The sequence below is a fragment of the Rattus norvegicus genome, chromosome 17, assembly GCF_021556685.1.
Source record: "Rattus norvegicus strain SHRSP/BbbUtx chromosome 17, alternate assembly SHRSP_T2T, whole genome shotgun sequence".
NCBI classification, from domain to species: Eukaryota; Metazoa; Chordata; class Mammalia; order Rodentia; family Muridae; genus Rattus; species Rattus norvegicus.
Window position 1 is genome coordinate 18,328,039 of NC_141550.1, and position 16,962 is coordinate 18,345,000.

At 42.5% G+C, this 16,962-nt stretch overlaps 1 protein-coding gene across 1 annotated transcript in view; it reads right to left on the reverse strand.

The window, feature by feature from the left end:
- Positions 1-8,098: 8,098 nt before the first annotated feature.
- The window catches only part of Stmnd1 (stathmin domain containing 1), a 26,213-nt gene continuing 17,349 nt past the window's right edge, over positions 8,099-16,962 (reverse strand). The window contains 2 exon segments of the mRNA NM_001432343.1: positions 8,099-8,816; positions 9,498-9,629. Coding sequence (NP_001419272.1) covers positions 8,532-8,816; positions 9,498-9,629 — 417 coding nt within the window. The 3' untranslated portion in view covers positions 8,099-8,531.

Here is a 16,962-nt window from a genome sequence, read left to right on the forward strand (position 1 = left end):
TGAATGGGAATAAGAGGGTGGTGTTATAGTTTCAGAAATATTGCTGTGTTAAAATACCCTGACAAAAAGCAATTTAAGCAAAGACAGGAATTTATAGTTTTGGGTCCATCACTGATGAGAAATCAAAGGAGCAGGAACTTAAAACAGCTAATCATATCACACCCACAAACAAAAGTAGAGAGAAATAGATGCATATATTTTTACCCGCTTATAGTTGGCTCAATTCATCCCCTCTTACACAGTCCAGAATCTCTTGCCTAGGGAATGGTGCTGCTCATAGTGGGCTGGAATTTTCCACATCAATTAGCTTAATTAAGACATGCCCACAGGCCAACTCTATATAGATAATCCCTCATTGAAACTCTTCCTAAGAGATCCCAGATTTCTTCAAGTTGACAGAACTAACCATCACAGGTGGTAGCTGAAATAATTCCAAAATTTTCAGCTAAAACAGAGGAAAATAGTTAATCAGCAGTCACTTGTTGGATAACTCATGCAGGCTTGTTGCTGGAAGGCTCTCTAGGGGTATATCCAGGACCCTCATATCCCTCAATAAAAGCATAAGTTTTCTTCCTTTTCTGGCTATATACATCTCAGCAGTGGGCAGCTTATATGGGCCTTGAAATGCTCTTGGATAATGTAAACCAGCAGGCAATGATTAAAGTGAGCAAAATTCAATTGCTAATATAGCACTTTAACCAAAATGGTCCAAGGATATTACTTTTCCCATTTTCCATTCAACGTGTTGTGATGGAGATGGGCATCTTCCCAGTGAAGAAATTGCTAGAAATTGCTCCCCTTAGCTCAGATTGTCTCTAAATTTATCTCAGCCGTAACTAGTGATGTTTCCTTACTTTGTTCTTCTTTGTCGTGTGTTTTCAAGGGCCTTGCTGCAGACAAGTGTAGAAGGACAAAGGCACAAATACCCATTCATTGGAGAACTGAAAGGTTAATAGCCTTATATTCCTATATTCCCCACTTTTTTCCTACCCAATAAGTACCCAATAATTCAAGTACCCAATAAGAAGTAACTAACTTCAATGAAGAAGGCTTTACTCTGGTGCATAATTTGGAAGCATGGTCCACCTTGGCAGCTGGGCAGCTCACATCTGAGAGAATTAGGAAGCAGACTGGGTAGAATGCAGGGACTCAGCTGTTTTGCCACCTATTGCAAACAGGGCTATTGTTGCCTCTCAGTTAATCCCTTCTGGAAACATCACCCACTCACCACAAGATATGTATCATCAATGTCTTGTGTATTTCTTTTTTTTTTTTTCTTTTCTTTTTTTCGGAGCTGGGGACCGAACCCAGGGCCTTGCGCTTGCTAGGCAAGCGCTCTACCACTGAACTAAATCCCCAACCCGTCTTGTGTATTTCTTAATCCACTCAAACTAGCAATCAAAATTAACAGTGACAGGTTTCATGTCATCTGGGCTAATTGGACAGTCACTCACACTGCCAGATCACTTTTGTGAGGATGAAAATTCTTTAGCAACGGTAGACATAATTAACTACCATTAATTTTAACTACATAATTAATTTGATTTGGTTAGTCCAAATTAACTCTTCCATTTTATTTACCTTATAGAATCCAAAGATATGTCTAAAGGGCTGGGTCTTCAATTTGTTTCCATTGATCAATCTGTCATGTGTGTATGTGTGTGTGCGTGTGCGTGCGTGTGTGTGTGTGTGTGTGTGTGTGTATGTACACCATGCTGTTTTTATTATGATAGCTCCATAGTATAACCTCAAGAAAGATGATGAGACCTTCCACAGTTCTTTTATTATTCTGGATTGTTTTAGCAATGCTGGCTCTATCTATCTATCAATCTATCTATCTATCTATCTATCATCTATCTATCTATCTATCTATCTATCTATCTATCTATCTATCTATCTATCTATCTATCTAGTGAGCTTCCATATGAAGCTGAAAGTTATCCTTTCAAGATCTGTGAAGAATTGTGTTAGAAGTTTGAAGGGTATTATATTGAATCTATAGATTGCTTTTGGTAGGATGGCCACTTTTACTATGCCAATCCCCCTGATCCACGAGCATGGAAGGTCTTGCCATCTTCTGACATCTCCTTTTGTCTTCCAAGTTTTTGTCATCTATGTTGTTAGCTTACTTTGTTAGAATTACCCTAAGATATTTTGTATTATTTGAGGCTGTTGTGAAAGGTTTTTTTTTTTCCCTGATATTTTCTCCAACCATTCAGCATTTGCGTCCAGGAGGGTTAGTTAGACTTTCGTGAGTTAATTTTGTATCTAGCTACTTTGCTGATAGTATTTATTTTTTTAATGAATTCTTTAATTTGCTGATAGTATTTATTAGTTGTAGGAATTTCCTAGTGAAAATTTTAGGATCACTTAAACTTATACTATCATATCATTTGAAAGTAAAGATACTTTGATTTCATCCTTTTTAATTTGTAACCCCCAATCTCCTTTATGTGTGTTGTCAGTTTACTAGTATGAGATATCTTTTTCTTTTTTTTAAAAGGTAGACATTTAGTACAATAGCATACCTCTTAGTACCACCTTCATTGTGTTCTATAAGTTTGGATTTATTGTGTATTAATTTTCATTCAATTCTAGGAACTTTTTAAATTCTTTCTAAATTTCTGTCTTGACTCATTTTTCACTCAATATTGAGTTGTCGGTTTCCATGAATTTGCAATCTCTCTGTTGTTTCTCTTGTCGATAATATCCAGCTTTAAATCATAGTCGTCAGATAGGATGCAGGGAACTATTTCAGCTTTAAGATTTGCTTTGTGTCCAAGTATGTTGTTAATTTGGGAGAAAGTTCAATGAAGAACTAATAAGAAAGCATATTCTTTTCTGTTTGAGCGAAATGATCTGTAAATATATTACGTATATGTGGTTTATAACATCTCTTGGCTCCAGCATTTCTCTGCTTGGTTTTTGTCTGGATGGCCTGTCTATTGGTGAGAACTGGGCATCAAAATCACCTACTATCAGTGTATGAAGGTCAATATGTCATTTAAGCTGTTAGTCATTCTTTTATAAGCTTGGGTGCCCTTGTATTTGGTGTGTAGATGTTAATAAGTATAATATCCTCTTGGTAGATGTTTTCTTTGATGAGTATGAAGTGTCCTTCCCTATCTCTTCTGATCAGTCCAGTTTAAAGTCTATTTCATCAGATATTAAAATGGCTACCCCACCTTGCTTCTTAGGTCCATTTGCTTGGAATGTCTTTTCTCCATTCTTTTACCTTGAGGGGATGTCTATCCTTGATGTTAGGGTATATTTCTTGGATGCGACTATGGGATGGGTCGTGTTCTCACAGCTATTCTTTTTTATTCTTTATCTTTTTCAGTGGAGACCCTCCCTACTGAGATATATCAGTGAGTAGTATTTGTTGATTCCTGCTATTTTGTTTTTTGTGGTGTGCGTTTTTTTTCCTCTTTTGATTTGCTGGTCTGGGATTATTTACTCCTTGCATTTTCTTGGGTGTGGTTAATCTTTTTGAGTTTGAAGTTTTCCTTTTAGCACCTTTAGTAGGGCTGGGTTTACAGATAGATACTGCTTAAATTTGGTTCTATCTCAGAATATTTTTCTCTATATATCTATTGTGATTGAAAGTTTGGTTGGCTATAGTAGCATACTATATATAGCATACTAGTGTATCTGTAGTCTCTAAGATTCTTTAGAAGATCTGTCCATGATCTTCGGTCTTTTAGAGTTTCCAGTGAGAAGTTGGGTATAATTCTAATAGGTCTACCTTTATATGTTATTTTTGTCTTTTCCACTGCAGCTTTTTAATATTCTTTCTTTATTTTGTGTGTTTAGCATTTTATTATGTGCTGAAGGGACTTTCTTTTCTGGCTCAGTATATTTTGTGTTCTATATGTTTCTTTTACCTTGATAGACATCTCTTTAGGTTAGGAAAATTTTCTTCTATGATTTTTGTTGAAAGTATTTTCTGTGTCCTGTGTTTCTTCTCCTTTCCTCTATTTATACTATTTTTAGAATTTTCCCCCCTTAGTTTGTGTTTTCTTTATTCCCTTTCCAGTTTCTGGTCTTGAAGCATTTTCTTCATCTCTTTCTGCTGTGTGTGTTTTCATAGATTTTGTTAAGGGGTATATTTGTTTCCTCTGTAAGGATCTCTACCACAGTCATAAAGGCTATTTTAAGGTCCCTTTCTTTTGCTTCAGCTATTCTGCAATACTCAGGAAATACTGTGGGCTCTAGTGGAGACATATTGTCCTGGCCATTACTGGTTATGTTTTTATGTTGGAGTCCAGGCATCTGCATTTGGGAAGACTAATTCTAGGTACTGCTAGCTGGTCTTGTCTTTGTTGAGTGGTATTTTTTTCTTTAGTTTCTGTTGCTCTCTCTGGTTCTTAGGAGAGTGATGGCGGTGTGTTGCATGTTATTCTGGGATTGGTGTGGCCACTGGGGGTCCCAGGTAAAATGTGTTTCTAGATTAAGAACTGTCAGGTAAAAATGGGGATGAGCTAGGAATGGGTTACTGGGGTGGGGGTCTACAGGAAGGAGGAAAGCAGGGTGTTCCACCACGATCTGCTTAATCCCCTGGGAATGAGGTCAGAGGGTGAGGAGAGCCAAGTGAAGCAGGTGGATCTGGAGACTGGGGGATTAAACTTGGAAGGGCTGGGGGAGAAGATCTACAGTTATTCTACCTCTCCATTGGCTGGAGGGGCCTGTGGGTTCCAGGGAGGGGCTGCTGGGGTTGGGGCTGGGATAAAGCAATGGGCAGAGGGCGGGACATTTAGAGGGGAGATCTGTGCGATGGACTGCAGATGGAAACAGAGAGGAAGGGGAGTTCCCAGTAGGTGATCTTTTCCAGAGCCAAGGATGAGACTGGGGGTTTGATTGTATTTGAAGGAGTTGAGGGAGAGGTGAAGGTCTGCAGTCAGTCTAACTGCTCTCTGGCTTGAGTGGGAACAAGTTCCTGGAGAATGTTTCAAGAATTATTTATTCAAACACAAGCTTTAATGAGCAGATATGAATAAGGAAATTAAAGAAAAATATTTTTTCTCTGTCTAAAAATGGTCAACTTGAGAGTCTTAAGACTGGTGTATCTATACCTTAAATAATGTTTACTGAAAGCATTTATAGATAGTTTCTCTGTTGGATGTTCCAATCAACTCTCTTCCCATCTTGCAGATGTGAATGGTGCCATTAAGAACGTAAGTAGTTATTATTCAAGAGTCTTTATGGAGACACAAAGTTCACATGCCTCGCCAAGTTCCCACTAAGAACTATACTCTACCATAAAGGTTTTGCTTCTGCTACTTTTTTGCATGTTCAACTTTATGTTAAGTAGAGTGATTTTCAAGACAGGGTGACAATGATGATGTTCACCTTTACACTACATTGTCATCCCTCTGCATCCATGGGAGTGCTGGATCTAGAGCCACCCTTGGGCCTTGAAAGCTAAGGATGCCTTCTCCCTCATGCAAGATGGTGTGTGCCTGCATACATCCCTTGGCATTCTTTAATCATCTCTACATTACTTAGTGTGACTCATTCGATGTAAATGCCCTATAAACATCTACCATACTGTATAGTTTAGGGAATGATAGCAAGAAAAATGGCTGTATATGCTCAGCACAGATGCTATTTGCTTTCTGAATACTTTCTCCCCGCAGTTAGCTGAGTCCCCAGATGAAAACTCCACAGCACAGAGGAATCGCTGTTGTGTTTCAGTTCAGCAAACATGTCATTCAAGCCTCCTAAAGAACTGCAAACCAGAGCACAGGAGTTCAGGAAAAACTATTATTTCCATATTTATGGAGTTTGTGGATTTACTCGCAGGTACCACATGCTTGGCTGGATATAGTATAATACGGCTATCTAAACGTTATTCATAGACACGAGAGTGATACTCAGTGTGCCCTGTCTCCTTGTGCAATTGTTTCAGCCACGAGACCATTTTGTGAGATTGGCAACTGTCATTATGGGAACACACTCTCTCAGAAGGAGTCCCAGGATGGATAATAAAACATTGTGTTGCTCATGCGCGGCTTTAATGAAATAATACTCTATAAATATTGGGGCATATCCTAGTTTACAGTGCATTGTTAAGTACACCGTTTCATTTGATGCATCTCTCTAGTGGAAAGTATCTGCAGTGAGCAGACAAGACAGAGACACAAAGTCTCTATAGCTTTCCAAAGTCATACCGGAGTAGCTGCTGACTTGACTGGTATTGATTCTACAATGACCTCCTTGCCTGCTATCTCAGTGGCCTAAGGATATCTAAGTTCTTGAACAAGGAGAAACCTGAAGTTTATGCAAAATTCCAAAGGGAAGGCAAATGGGAGATGCTTAGAAGTCCCCAGATCAAGTCAGGACTGTCCCCAGCTGCTGGATCACAGTGGGAAAGGCTACTCCTGATTCTGGAAGACGTATTTGCACTAAAAAATATTTACACCTCACTTGCTTTGTACCCCAAACTCTCCAAGATCCAAAAGACAGAAGTATTGTCACAGAACAACCACTGCTCTGCCTTGCAGGAACTGAAAATAATCTACTGTCAAAGATAGACATCTGCCGGGGCCCATTTCTACATAGAATGATAAGTGTGAAAGTGAGAGACAAAGAGAGATGGTCAAGAACTGAGCAGGGGTTGAGAAAGTGACCTCTGAGATGACACAAGAGAATCAGGAAGACTGTCTTAGTCAGGGTTTCTATTCCTGCACAAAACATCATGACCAAGAAGCAAGTTAGGAAGGAAAGGGTTTATTCAGCTTACACTTCCACATTGCTGTTCATCACCAAAGGAAGTCAGGACTGGAACTCACATGGGGCAGGAACTTGGAGGCAGGAGCTGATGCAGAGGCCATGGAGGGATGTTACTTTCTGGCTTGCTTCCCCTGACTTGCTTAGCTTGCTTTCTTATAGAACCTAGGAATAGCAGCCCAGGGATGGCACCACCCACAATGGGCCCTCCCACCTTTCATCACTAATTGAGAAAATGCCTTACAGCTGGATCTCATGGAGGCAATTCCTCAAGGGAGGCTCCTTTCTCTGTGATAACTCCAACTTGTGTCAAGTTGACACACAGAACCAGCCAGTACACAGACATTCAATAGCCATAAAGGGAAAAGGAACATAAGGTATGCATATGCACATACCAATAGGCGTGTGTGTGTGTGTGTGTGTGTGTGTGTGTGTGTGTGTGTGTTGTGTGTGTGTTTTGATTCCAAGGAACTAGGAGAAGTCCAATTTGGGTAAAATGTAAAGTCTAAGTACCTTACCAGCAATTCAGAGCCTGCTTTGTTTGTTTGGTAGTCTCATGTAGCCCAGGCTAACCTTGAATTTATTATGTAGCAGAAGTCGACCGTGAACTTCTGATCCTCTTGTTTCCACTGTCCAGATGCTCAGTTATGGGGATGTATTACCATGCCTGGTTTGTGTAATGCTGCGGATGGAATCCTGGATTGGTGTATACCAGACAAGCACTCTTCAAACGAGGCTACAACGCCAGCCCAAGAGCAGAAGCAAACCAGTGATCTTCCAGTTAGGAATGGACTTCACTATCCAAACGAGCCACAGACACAGGCAATATGTATTTTTATTTTAACAGTTTAGGTGTAGGGGCCAGAAATGGCGGAACAGAGGTCTTAAAACAGACCTTGGTTGTGTAGAGGCTGGGAAAACTGTTGGATGGTGATGGATAAGGTAGGGACCAGGAGAAACATGTGAAAAAATGGATGGACCAGATCTTCAGAATGTAAACTTGGAAGATCGGGTTCTTGACTGGATGTAGGTGATTAAGGGGTGGGGGAGACCCAAGACATAATTCTAGTAAGATGAATGCAGGAGGTTCCTGAGCTCAGAGAGCCTGAGGGAAAAGCAGAAGCATGGGGTGGATCTTCAGCCCCTGGAGCTCCTCCTACTCTTCCCCTAATCAGAGTTTTTCTCCTTCAGCATGAATAATGAGTAGTACTGTAGACAATTCTGTTACTTTGTTTTCCTTTGTTTCCCATGGAAAGGGTGAGCCAGGGCAGCTCACCTGAGGGATGGCGCCATCCCCACCCCTCCCACTTGACATTACCTTGACCACTGGATTCAGAATCCTTAAATGATGTAGATAATTGAGCCAACCTCAAGGCACTTCTTTATTCTCAAACAGCAGAGAATTAAAACAGAAGAAACACGCAGAAAATTAAAACAACATGGAATACACATCTATGCATTTCGTGGTGAAGGACTCATCCCGCATGGCCAAGGTCAGAAACGAAAAGGGAGAATTTCTTTTGGCACAAACATAATTCAGGTAAGCTGGCAGGGACTTCCGAATCTAAGATCTCTAGTGCTGGAAGCCATTCTGAAGCAACCCCCCCCCCTTTTTTTAAAAGTACAGCCTTTAATTCACTCAACTAAAATCCATCCCCTGATGCTCACAGAACCATCCCTAAACCCAGGGCAGAAGTCTTTACAAGTAGAGACATAGTCATTTTTTTTTAAAGACAGTGAGACACACTAAGACCTACTGGAAAGTATGGACCACTTTGTGAAATGATTTTTAAATTGGCGTATTAGAATATGTTGTCCTCTTGGTTATAATACATGTCTGACTCCACGAGCTCCAAACCTGTGCAGGAGTAGTTCCGGTTCATCTGGGCCACATCACTTTCGCTCTTCTTCCTCTTTAGTGGCTCTCCTTCCTGTGTATAGGACTTCTCCAGAGCAGGGGCACTCACAGCTGGAAGGCCTTTTGTAAAAGGAACCTCCACTCTGCCCAGCTCAGTTTCATCCGAAGGGTTAGAGGTAGGCAGAAGCCGGTCACTCCGTAGCCTTTTTCTTATTTCTTCCTTTTTTGTCTGAAAAGTAATATTAAAGAATGAAAAGGACCCTGGTGGCTTGGATTTGTACATGTTCCGTTCATATTGCTTGTCACGAGCACTTTGGTTTTTCTTGTTGGACTGCTCGATCTTGGAACAGATGGTTGCTGGGGAACCCGTGTTGAAAGAGACAAAAACACAGGGCTTGCCCTCGTAGGCTTCCTAGTCTAGTCCTTGTTCCCAGGGCTGCCAACTTGGGAGGCAGATACGAAGGACACCAGACTAAAGCTATGTTTCCTGAGGAAAGGTGGGCTTCCGGTTGTGGGTTCAGGCGCTCAAAACTGCAGGAGCTGATCTGATGGTCTTCAGAACCCACTCTTAGCTCAATGCCCATCCCTGCCCTGGTTGTCTTCCTTCCTCCAACCCCAATGGTAAGTTTCCCAAACTTGACTTAATTCAGAATAATGAATAGTATTTATTTGGGCCATATAGAAGGAATAACAATTTTCAACCGAGTTCATGGTGCTGCTTCATTCCCACACAACTCAAAAGTAATTTTAAGGGGTGGGGAGCAATGTGTCCAGTGCGAGCAGCACACAGGTCGTTGAAATGCAGAATACCACGCCCACATTCTGTCTCAGGCTGCTGATAGGCAAGGTCTGGCGCATGCTCATTCGAGCCAGCAGTCGGCTCCTCAGAGTCAGCACCCACGGCTCATACCTTTCGGCGCTCCTCTGCCGCCTGCATCTTTTCTTCTAGGTCTTGGATTGTGAAATCCTTCACCTCCTTTTTCACCTTAAGCTTTTTCAGTCTGGCTGGTGGCTTTCTCAGTGGCTTCTCTGTAGTGCCCACCTGGAGGAAGACATTTCGTTTTTAATGGAGAAGTGACTTATTGCCTTGGCCTGGGAGAGGGACGGGGGCGAGAAACAGTTTAAAATGCACGTTTCAAAATATAAACTTTCAACTGGTAGATAAATGCAATAAAAACTTGAAATCTGTTAAGATCAGGCTTACTTTGTTATTATTATTATTATTATTACTATTACGTGCGTGTGTGTGTGTGTGTGTGTGTGTGTGTGTGTGTGTGTGTAAAAGGGCATGGATATGAAGGCATCTGTACCTTTATCTACTGAGACACAAACATCTTGGTGGCCCAACCACAGAAGTGTCAGTGGTAAAATGTATTTCATGCCTTAAAAACACCAGGCTATTAGCTATTAGGACAAAGGCCGAGAATGCGTTCTATGAAGCCAGCTGCAGAGGACTCATGAGAGAGATCTCAAGGCTGAAAACTAAACGGAAATATGGAGATGGGGGTGTGAAAGTCTGGCTCAGTGTAAGAAATTCAGGTTGTTTGATTGGTCATTCTATAATCTTCAATAAGCAATTGATTTCATAATATTCCATGTTTTACAAATTATTTTCGCTTGGCTAGAGATTAGCTTTTATTACTTTTTGATCTTATGATGGAGAGGGATTGTTAGCTGTTATTGAGCAACAACGCTTTCCTGGGCTCTGCCATTGGTGTTTGGCAATAGTAAAAAAAAAAAAAAATTCCCATTTTTATATGAATGACTACTCTTTCAGCAGTTCAGAACAGGGATAGCGACTTATCTCGTTATGGAAAGTAAAATTATAATAAAATTACAATAAAATTATATTAAAGGGCTGCAAAGTTTTAATATGCATTGTTCTCTAGAAATACAGCAAACATAGCATGCATTTACAATGGGAAATTAAAACAATACACGAACACCCTCCTAAACCTCTCCTCGACCACCCCAATCCGACCCTTCAATGGGAACCTAGTTTCTAAATCTCTCTCCCTCCCCCCCTTCCCGTGGGTGCAAGTATGTTCATCCTATGGTACATAGATGAAGGTCTGACGTTAACCTCAGATGGCTGGCCTTGCCCTCCACTGTGCTTCTGAGAATACTTAGTTACTACCGCTTATGCAGGATTGCTGGCCCTAGAGGTGCATGGGATCCACCTGTCTCCACTTTCCCTTTAGCTGTCAGAGAGCTGGGATTATGTAGACGTGAATGACCGTGTCCAGCTTTATGTGGGCTCTGGGGAGCCAAATTCAGGCCCTCAGGGATTGTTTTCCTGGCTAAGCCATCTCCACAGCTCCTCCTTTTAAAGAATGTGCTCTGTCTTTCTGGATATTCTCTGTAATGCATCACACACACACACACACACACACACACACACACACACACACTGGAAAGATAATTGGGAATCCATCTATCTATCAGAAACTTTGCAAAGGCTAGAGAGATGGTCTAGTCAGTAATATTTTTGCTTCACAATTACGAGGACCAAAGATTGACATCCCCCACTCCCCAAATCCAAATAAAAAAAGCAAGACAGGATGGCATGTGTTTGTTATCCAGCAATGAGGAGGTGGTAAAAGGCATACATATGCAAGCATACATATGCACGGCATCTGTAATACAAGATCTAAATAGGATTGTACAGCACACACTGCCCATGTTCGCTTTCTTCATTGAATATGGACATCTTCCTAGGTCAGTGTATATAGATTTATTATGACTGGGGGGAGTGTTTAATGAACTCCCAAGTCTTCACTATAAAATGAACCAATATGTTGTTCTGGGTAATCTCTAGAGAGATTTTTCTTTAAAGACACCAGAGCTATTAATATTTATGATACTTTCCTAAAGACTGACTCATCAGGAAAATAAACCAGGCAGGCAAAGAGAGGCCATGTAACACAGTAGAGAACTCAGGCTTGTCTTTGGATCCCCAAAGTGATGGTCTACAAGTGGCTAATACACTCTGTGAGCTTGACATCCTCATCAACGCAGACTAACAGCCTTTCACGGGATCCGGTTTTGTTCTTATTTGCTTTCAAGAGAGGGGAAAGCCTGTAATTTCCACTTAGCAAAGGCAGCTTCTTTTCAGTGAGGCCAGTGTTTGCTTTCAAGGGCAACTCGGAAGATCAGAATCACTGGCAGAATTATCACAGCGTTATGTGCAGACAGGAAGACCACCGGGAGCAGATGACAACCCAGAACAGGAAGTGGTGAAGCAGATACAATCATGACAATCATGATATTTCCATTTTTAAGATCTAGGATCCCTAGGAAGTCTTTAAAGTCGTTTTCATTTTATTATGGGTGTTTTGCCTGCTTGTATGTACTACATGTATATAGTACCCAAAGAGAATAGAAGAGCGTGCTGGGTCTCCGGGAATTAGAGTTACAAATGGCTATGAAGAGTGGGTCTAAGAATTGAACTCAGGACCTCTGGATGTGTAGCCAGTGCTCTCAACCAACAAGCCAGTCCTCCAGCTCCATCTCAGGAGGTCTTTAAAAAGGAAAACTCTCACTGAACTCGTGGCTCTTTTCAACCATCGGGAAGATTTTATGTAGTATCTGGTTCTTAAGCTTCCTGCTGGCAAACGCCACTTGCTGGAAAGAGGAACATACCATTATTTGCGATGTCTGCCTGCAGAAGACTAAAAGAAAATGGTAGCCCAAGAGTCAATGAGGGAACGGCAAGCCAGACGTCTCCAAGCAGTCTGAATCTTGACAGAAACTGTGAGTCAATAAAACTGCCAGCAGTTTGGGTTTTCTGACTGGGAAGGATTTTTCCTGTGACCATCCCGAAACAATGCCTATGTTTCACCCTCTGCCCCTGTTTGAAATGTGGACTCTGCCCCTGAGACCCTTGCTCTTTCTTGAGTTCGATATATTATGCTAAAGCCGCCACCATAGCAATCTGGCTTTAGGGGGTAGCTCACTTCGTAGAGTGCTTGCCTAGCATGACTAAAGATCTTGGTTTAATCGCCACTACTGTATAAATCAGGCATGGCGGTGCATGGCTCTGACCCCAGCTCGCAGAAGGTGGAAGCCGTGAGATCATCCTTGGCTAAAGAGTGAGTTCAAGGCCAGCCTGGGTGACATGAGACCTTGCTTCAAAACAGACAAAGAACACAGAATAAAAAGAACCCTATAAACAGATTTGTATTTTTTTTTTTTTTTTGGTTCTTTTTTTCGGAGCTGGGGACCGAACCCAGGGCCTTGCGCTTCCTAGGTAAGTGCTCTACCACTGAGCTAAATCCCCAGCCCCGGATTTGTATTTTTTACAAATGAGTTCGGGTAGGCAGAATCTTCGAAACCATGGCATTCACAGGTTACTTAATGGTGTTCATATGGTGCACGGAGATGTCGCTAAATCTCAATTACCTTGAAGTCTAGAAAAGCTATCACTTAAGTTGCGTTCACCGGGAATAGCATCAGAAGACTGACAACCCTGAGCGCAGCATTAGGTACTAAGAGATGAATTGCATTTTTGCCCACGCTAACGTGTGCAGGTCTGTCTTGCTTCTGTTCATGTTCCTTAGGGCTTTCCTAATTTAGCTCTTGACCTGCAAATGAACCCACCTTGGTTATGCTTCCTAAGGAAGTCTCTTGCACAGAACAGGCCAAAGCTCCCTGCCACAGACATGGCCATTCCTGTCCTTTGGCCTCCAGCCCTCAGTGAGGCAGGTCACTGTGATCACTGGCACATTATTTGAGTCCTAACTCAACCACCTTCCTCCATACCTCTCCACGAGGCTCGGCACATAATGTTAGAGACGCTGCTGCAATGTGGATTCCTGAACTGTCTCCAAGGTGACCCGGTCCAGAAACAGAGATGACAATAAACTTTGACCAGACAGGGGGAATTAGTCAATAATTCACCGAGTTGGTGAAAAGCAGCCAGGGTATGCTAAGAGGCACGGGGGTGGGAGTTTGAGATCAAAGCCACCTGAAGGCAGTAACACCCGGGAATTCATGAAAGCCAGACATGCGTCCATGCAAATGTTGATCTCTACCACCACACACATTGACCCAGTCACATACAGCCTATGCACACGTACAGTGTGGTCATGTCAGGTCTCGTTGTAATGCTTTAAAATACCTGGAAGATTGCTTTTCTGAGTGGATACTCGGCGTCTTACTGGTTCCCTCTCTCTGTGTGTGTGTGAGTGTGCTTGTGTGTGCGCATGTTTGTGTGCAGGAATGCATGTGTATGCATGTGTGCACATGCGGAAGCCAGAGGTGGATGCTGGGTGTCTCACTCTATTTCTTTGTATTTTATTTATTGAGGCAGGGTGCATTAGTTAGGGTTATTATTGCACCACAACCAAAGGCCGCTGGGGAGGAAAGGGTTAATTTTCATTACCCTTCCACAGCACTGTTCCTCACTAAAGGGAGTCAGGGCAGGAACTCAAGCAGGGCAGGGACCTCGAGGCTCCCCCCCCCATCCCCCACCCCCCTCCCGTTGCAGAGGACAAGGAGAAGCTAGTTTTTGGCTTGCTCCTCATGTCTTATTCAGTTGGCTTTTATATAGAACCCAGGACTGCCACCCCAGGGTGACACCACGCACAATGAATTGAGCCCTCCTCCATCAATCACTAATTGAGAAAATGCCCTACAAGATTGCCGACAGCCAAGTATTACGGAGGCGTTTTTCTTTATTGAAGTTCTCTCCCCTCAGGTGACTTTCGCCTGTGTCAAGATGTCATGAAACTAGCTGGCACACAGGGTCTCTCACTGAACCTGGGGCCCACTAATTCTTCAAGACAACGGGTGTGGCCTTCTCAGGGGGCTTCAGTTCAAAGCACAAACGTGCTTGAAAACTGTTTATCCAGAGAGGACCTCAAAAGTGATAAAGTAGGGGGAAATAGGTAAAGGGGGGGTGCTGTGGTGGGCACAGGTATTCCATGGACAAGTCGGGAGAGACTGGCCTCCTAAGAGGCTCCCAGATTAGTGTTAACAAAGGCACCTCACGTCCATCCTCTATTCTTTTATACTTCAACGCAAAATGCTTGGAAGGATGAGTAGAGGGCCAGGGGAGGACAAACCTATGTCCAGAGTTCCCCTGTGTTTGTGAATGCCAGTGCCCCACACCATACGTCTTTTCAAGAGTTCTCACACTCATTCTAGCTGCTCATAACACGTGTTCATTTCCTCCCAGCTAGGCGTGGTGGCATCCATCTGTAAACCCAGCGCTTGGTCAGCTGACCCAGGAAGATGACAAGTTTGAGCGATGTTAGGCTATGCAACCAGATTCTGCCTCAGAAAAACAAAAACCAACAAAGCTGGAATTCCCCAGAGCAGGGAAGAGGCACTATTTGAGTGTTTGACTGGATTCATTGCATCATGATAACTGCTGGCATTGGTGTCCATTTTGAAATGATTCCCTCTGTATTTCCCTTGGTTCCTTGGGTAGATTTTTAGTCAATTATGAGGCTTTCTAAAAATACTTTAAAGTATGAACAGGGTAGCGTCTCGGATTTTATATGACTCCGTCCATCATTCTATTTTAGCTGTGATCTTTTTATTTTAGTCCCCAACTTTCCACCAACTGTACAAGGTATGTGCTGTCACACACTTAAGCTTATACAAGCTGGACAAGGCTTCATCCCTGACCACAGCACTCATATCTCCTCCTCTTCACTTCTGAGATTTTTTTGGGGGGGGGGGGGAGGGGGACAATCTCAGTGCCTTTTCTTTCTTGAAAATGTTTTCTCAGGAATCTTTTAGCAATCTCTTTTACAAGAAAGGGTTGTGGAGTACAATTACAAATGCTTCAGCCATTCTCACCTGGTGATGAACTCAGTTTCATGTGCAGGCTTATGGCCATGGGAGTTGTTCTCAGGCTGGGCTGCCCATGGAGTCATCTAGAAGAATCTGAAAGCATGGAAGCTATGTCCTGTCCTCAGGCACTAGTTCAAGGCGAGATCTGGGTCCCGGGGGTTTAAAAGTCTTTCTGAGTGACTGACTCCGACGTCAGGTTAAAAACCAGGACATTGGATTATAAAACAAACAGGGCTGTGTGTTGCTGCTCTGGCCTGTTATAAGCCTGGCTTATACTGGAACATGAGGGTTTAATACCGTAGAGGAAAATAATTGTGGTATACTTGTGAACTGTGGCATAAAGGACTTTTGAGAGTGTTCTATTCATGCTTCTTGTCCTGTCCTGCCCTGCCCTGCCCTGTCCTATCCTATCCTATCCTATCCTATCCTATCCTATCCTATCCTATCCTATCCTATCCTATCCTATCCTACATTATCCTGTTCTATCCTACATTATCCTGTTCTACCCTACACTATCCTGTCCTAAATTACATCAAAATTTACTTTTAACTCACTTAATGATATCAAAAGTCAAGCCCATCATTGTCCATAAAACAGATGGATTTCTTCCTAACCAACCTGTGCATTCTCTTGTTAGATAGAAGTCAGAATTCATTCACCTCTGGTGACTGGCTCGCTAACATAAGTAAGTTGAAATTGTATTCCCACCAGTGTTAGCATCAAGACGTTACTGCATTTCCCTTAAGGAGGCATCACTTAGCAACGGAGTGTTTCCGTATGTTTTCCTCCACTGGAATCGCTCTCCTGTCTTTTGACATGGTTTCTTTGTTGTTCCCCAGAGACACCCATAGTTGGAAAAAAAAAGCCCTTCCCCTTCATTGCTGAGAGGTTTTTTAGTATATTCAAATACAATCAGATATTTACCATGCTCCAAATTGTACTGAATCGTAGCAATATTGTAAGAATGTCAAATGACATTCTACTCTTTCCTTGGTGTGATTAAACACCCTGGTAAAAGAAACTTCAAGAAGGAAGTTTATTTTGGCTTATGGTTCTAGATACAGACCATCCAACATGCTACAAAGTCTTTGAAAGGACTCTGGCCAACTCAAGCATGGTGAGCAAGGCTCTGACAGGCCTTGCCCTTCTCCCCCATTCCCCGTGCCCTGCTAAAAACCATTAGTTTACATTCCTAAAGCTAGCCACCAAAGTCTTTCTTCTTATTTGGCTACTCCCTCCTTTTGAGGCTAACTACCAAGTCTGGCCATCAAAGGATTGAAGCCTAGCAATCAAAAGCCCCCTTTGGTTCACTTAATTAACATACCAATCAGAACATATCACCACATCCTAGCCCATTCTAAGATTCTTAGGTTATTGGAGATGGGAAGAACTGTGGGTGGCACCATTCCCTAGGCTGGGATCCTAGACTGTAAGAAACAGAGAAGGTGAGCTGAATGTGAGCATTTAGCATGCTTTGCTTTTTGATTGTGGATGCATGAGACCAGCTGCCTCACATTCCTGCAGCTGAGGCTGAAGAGGACTTCTCCCCCACACCAGCAGGTGTCCCTCCCAAT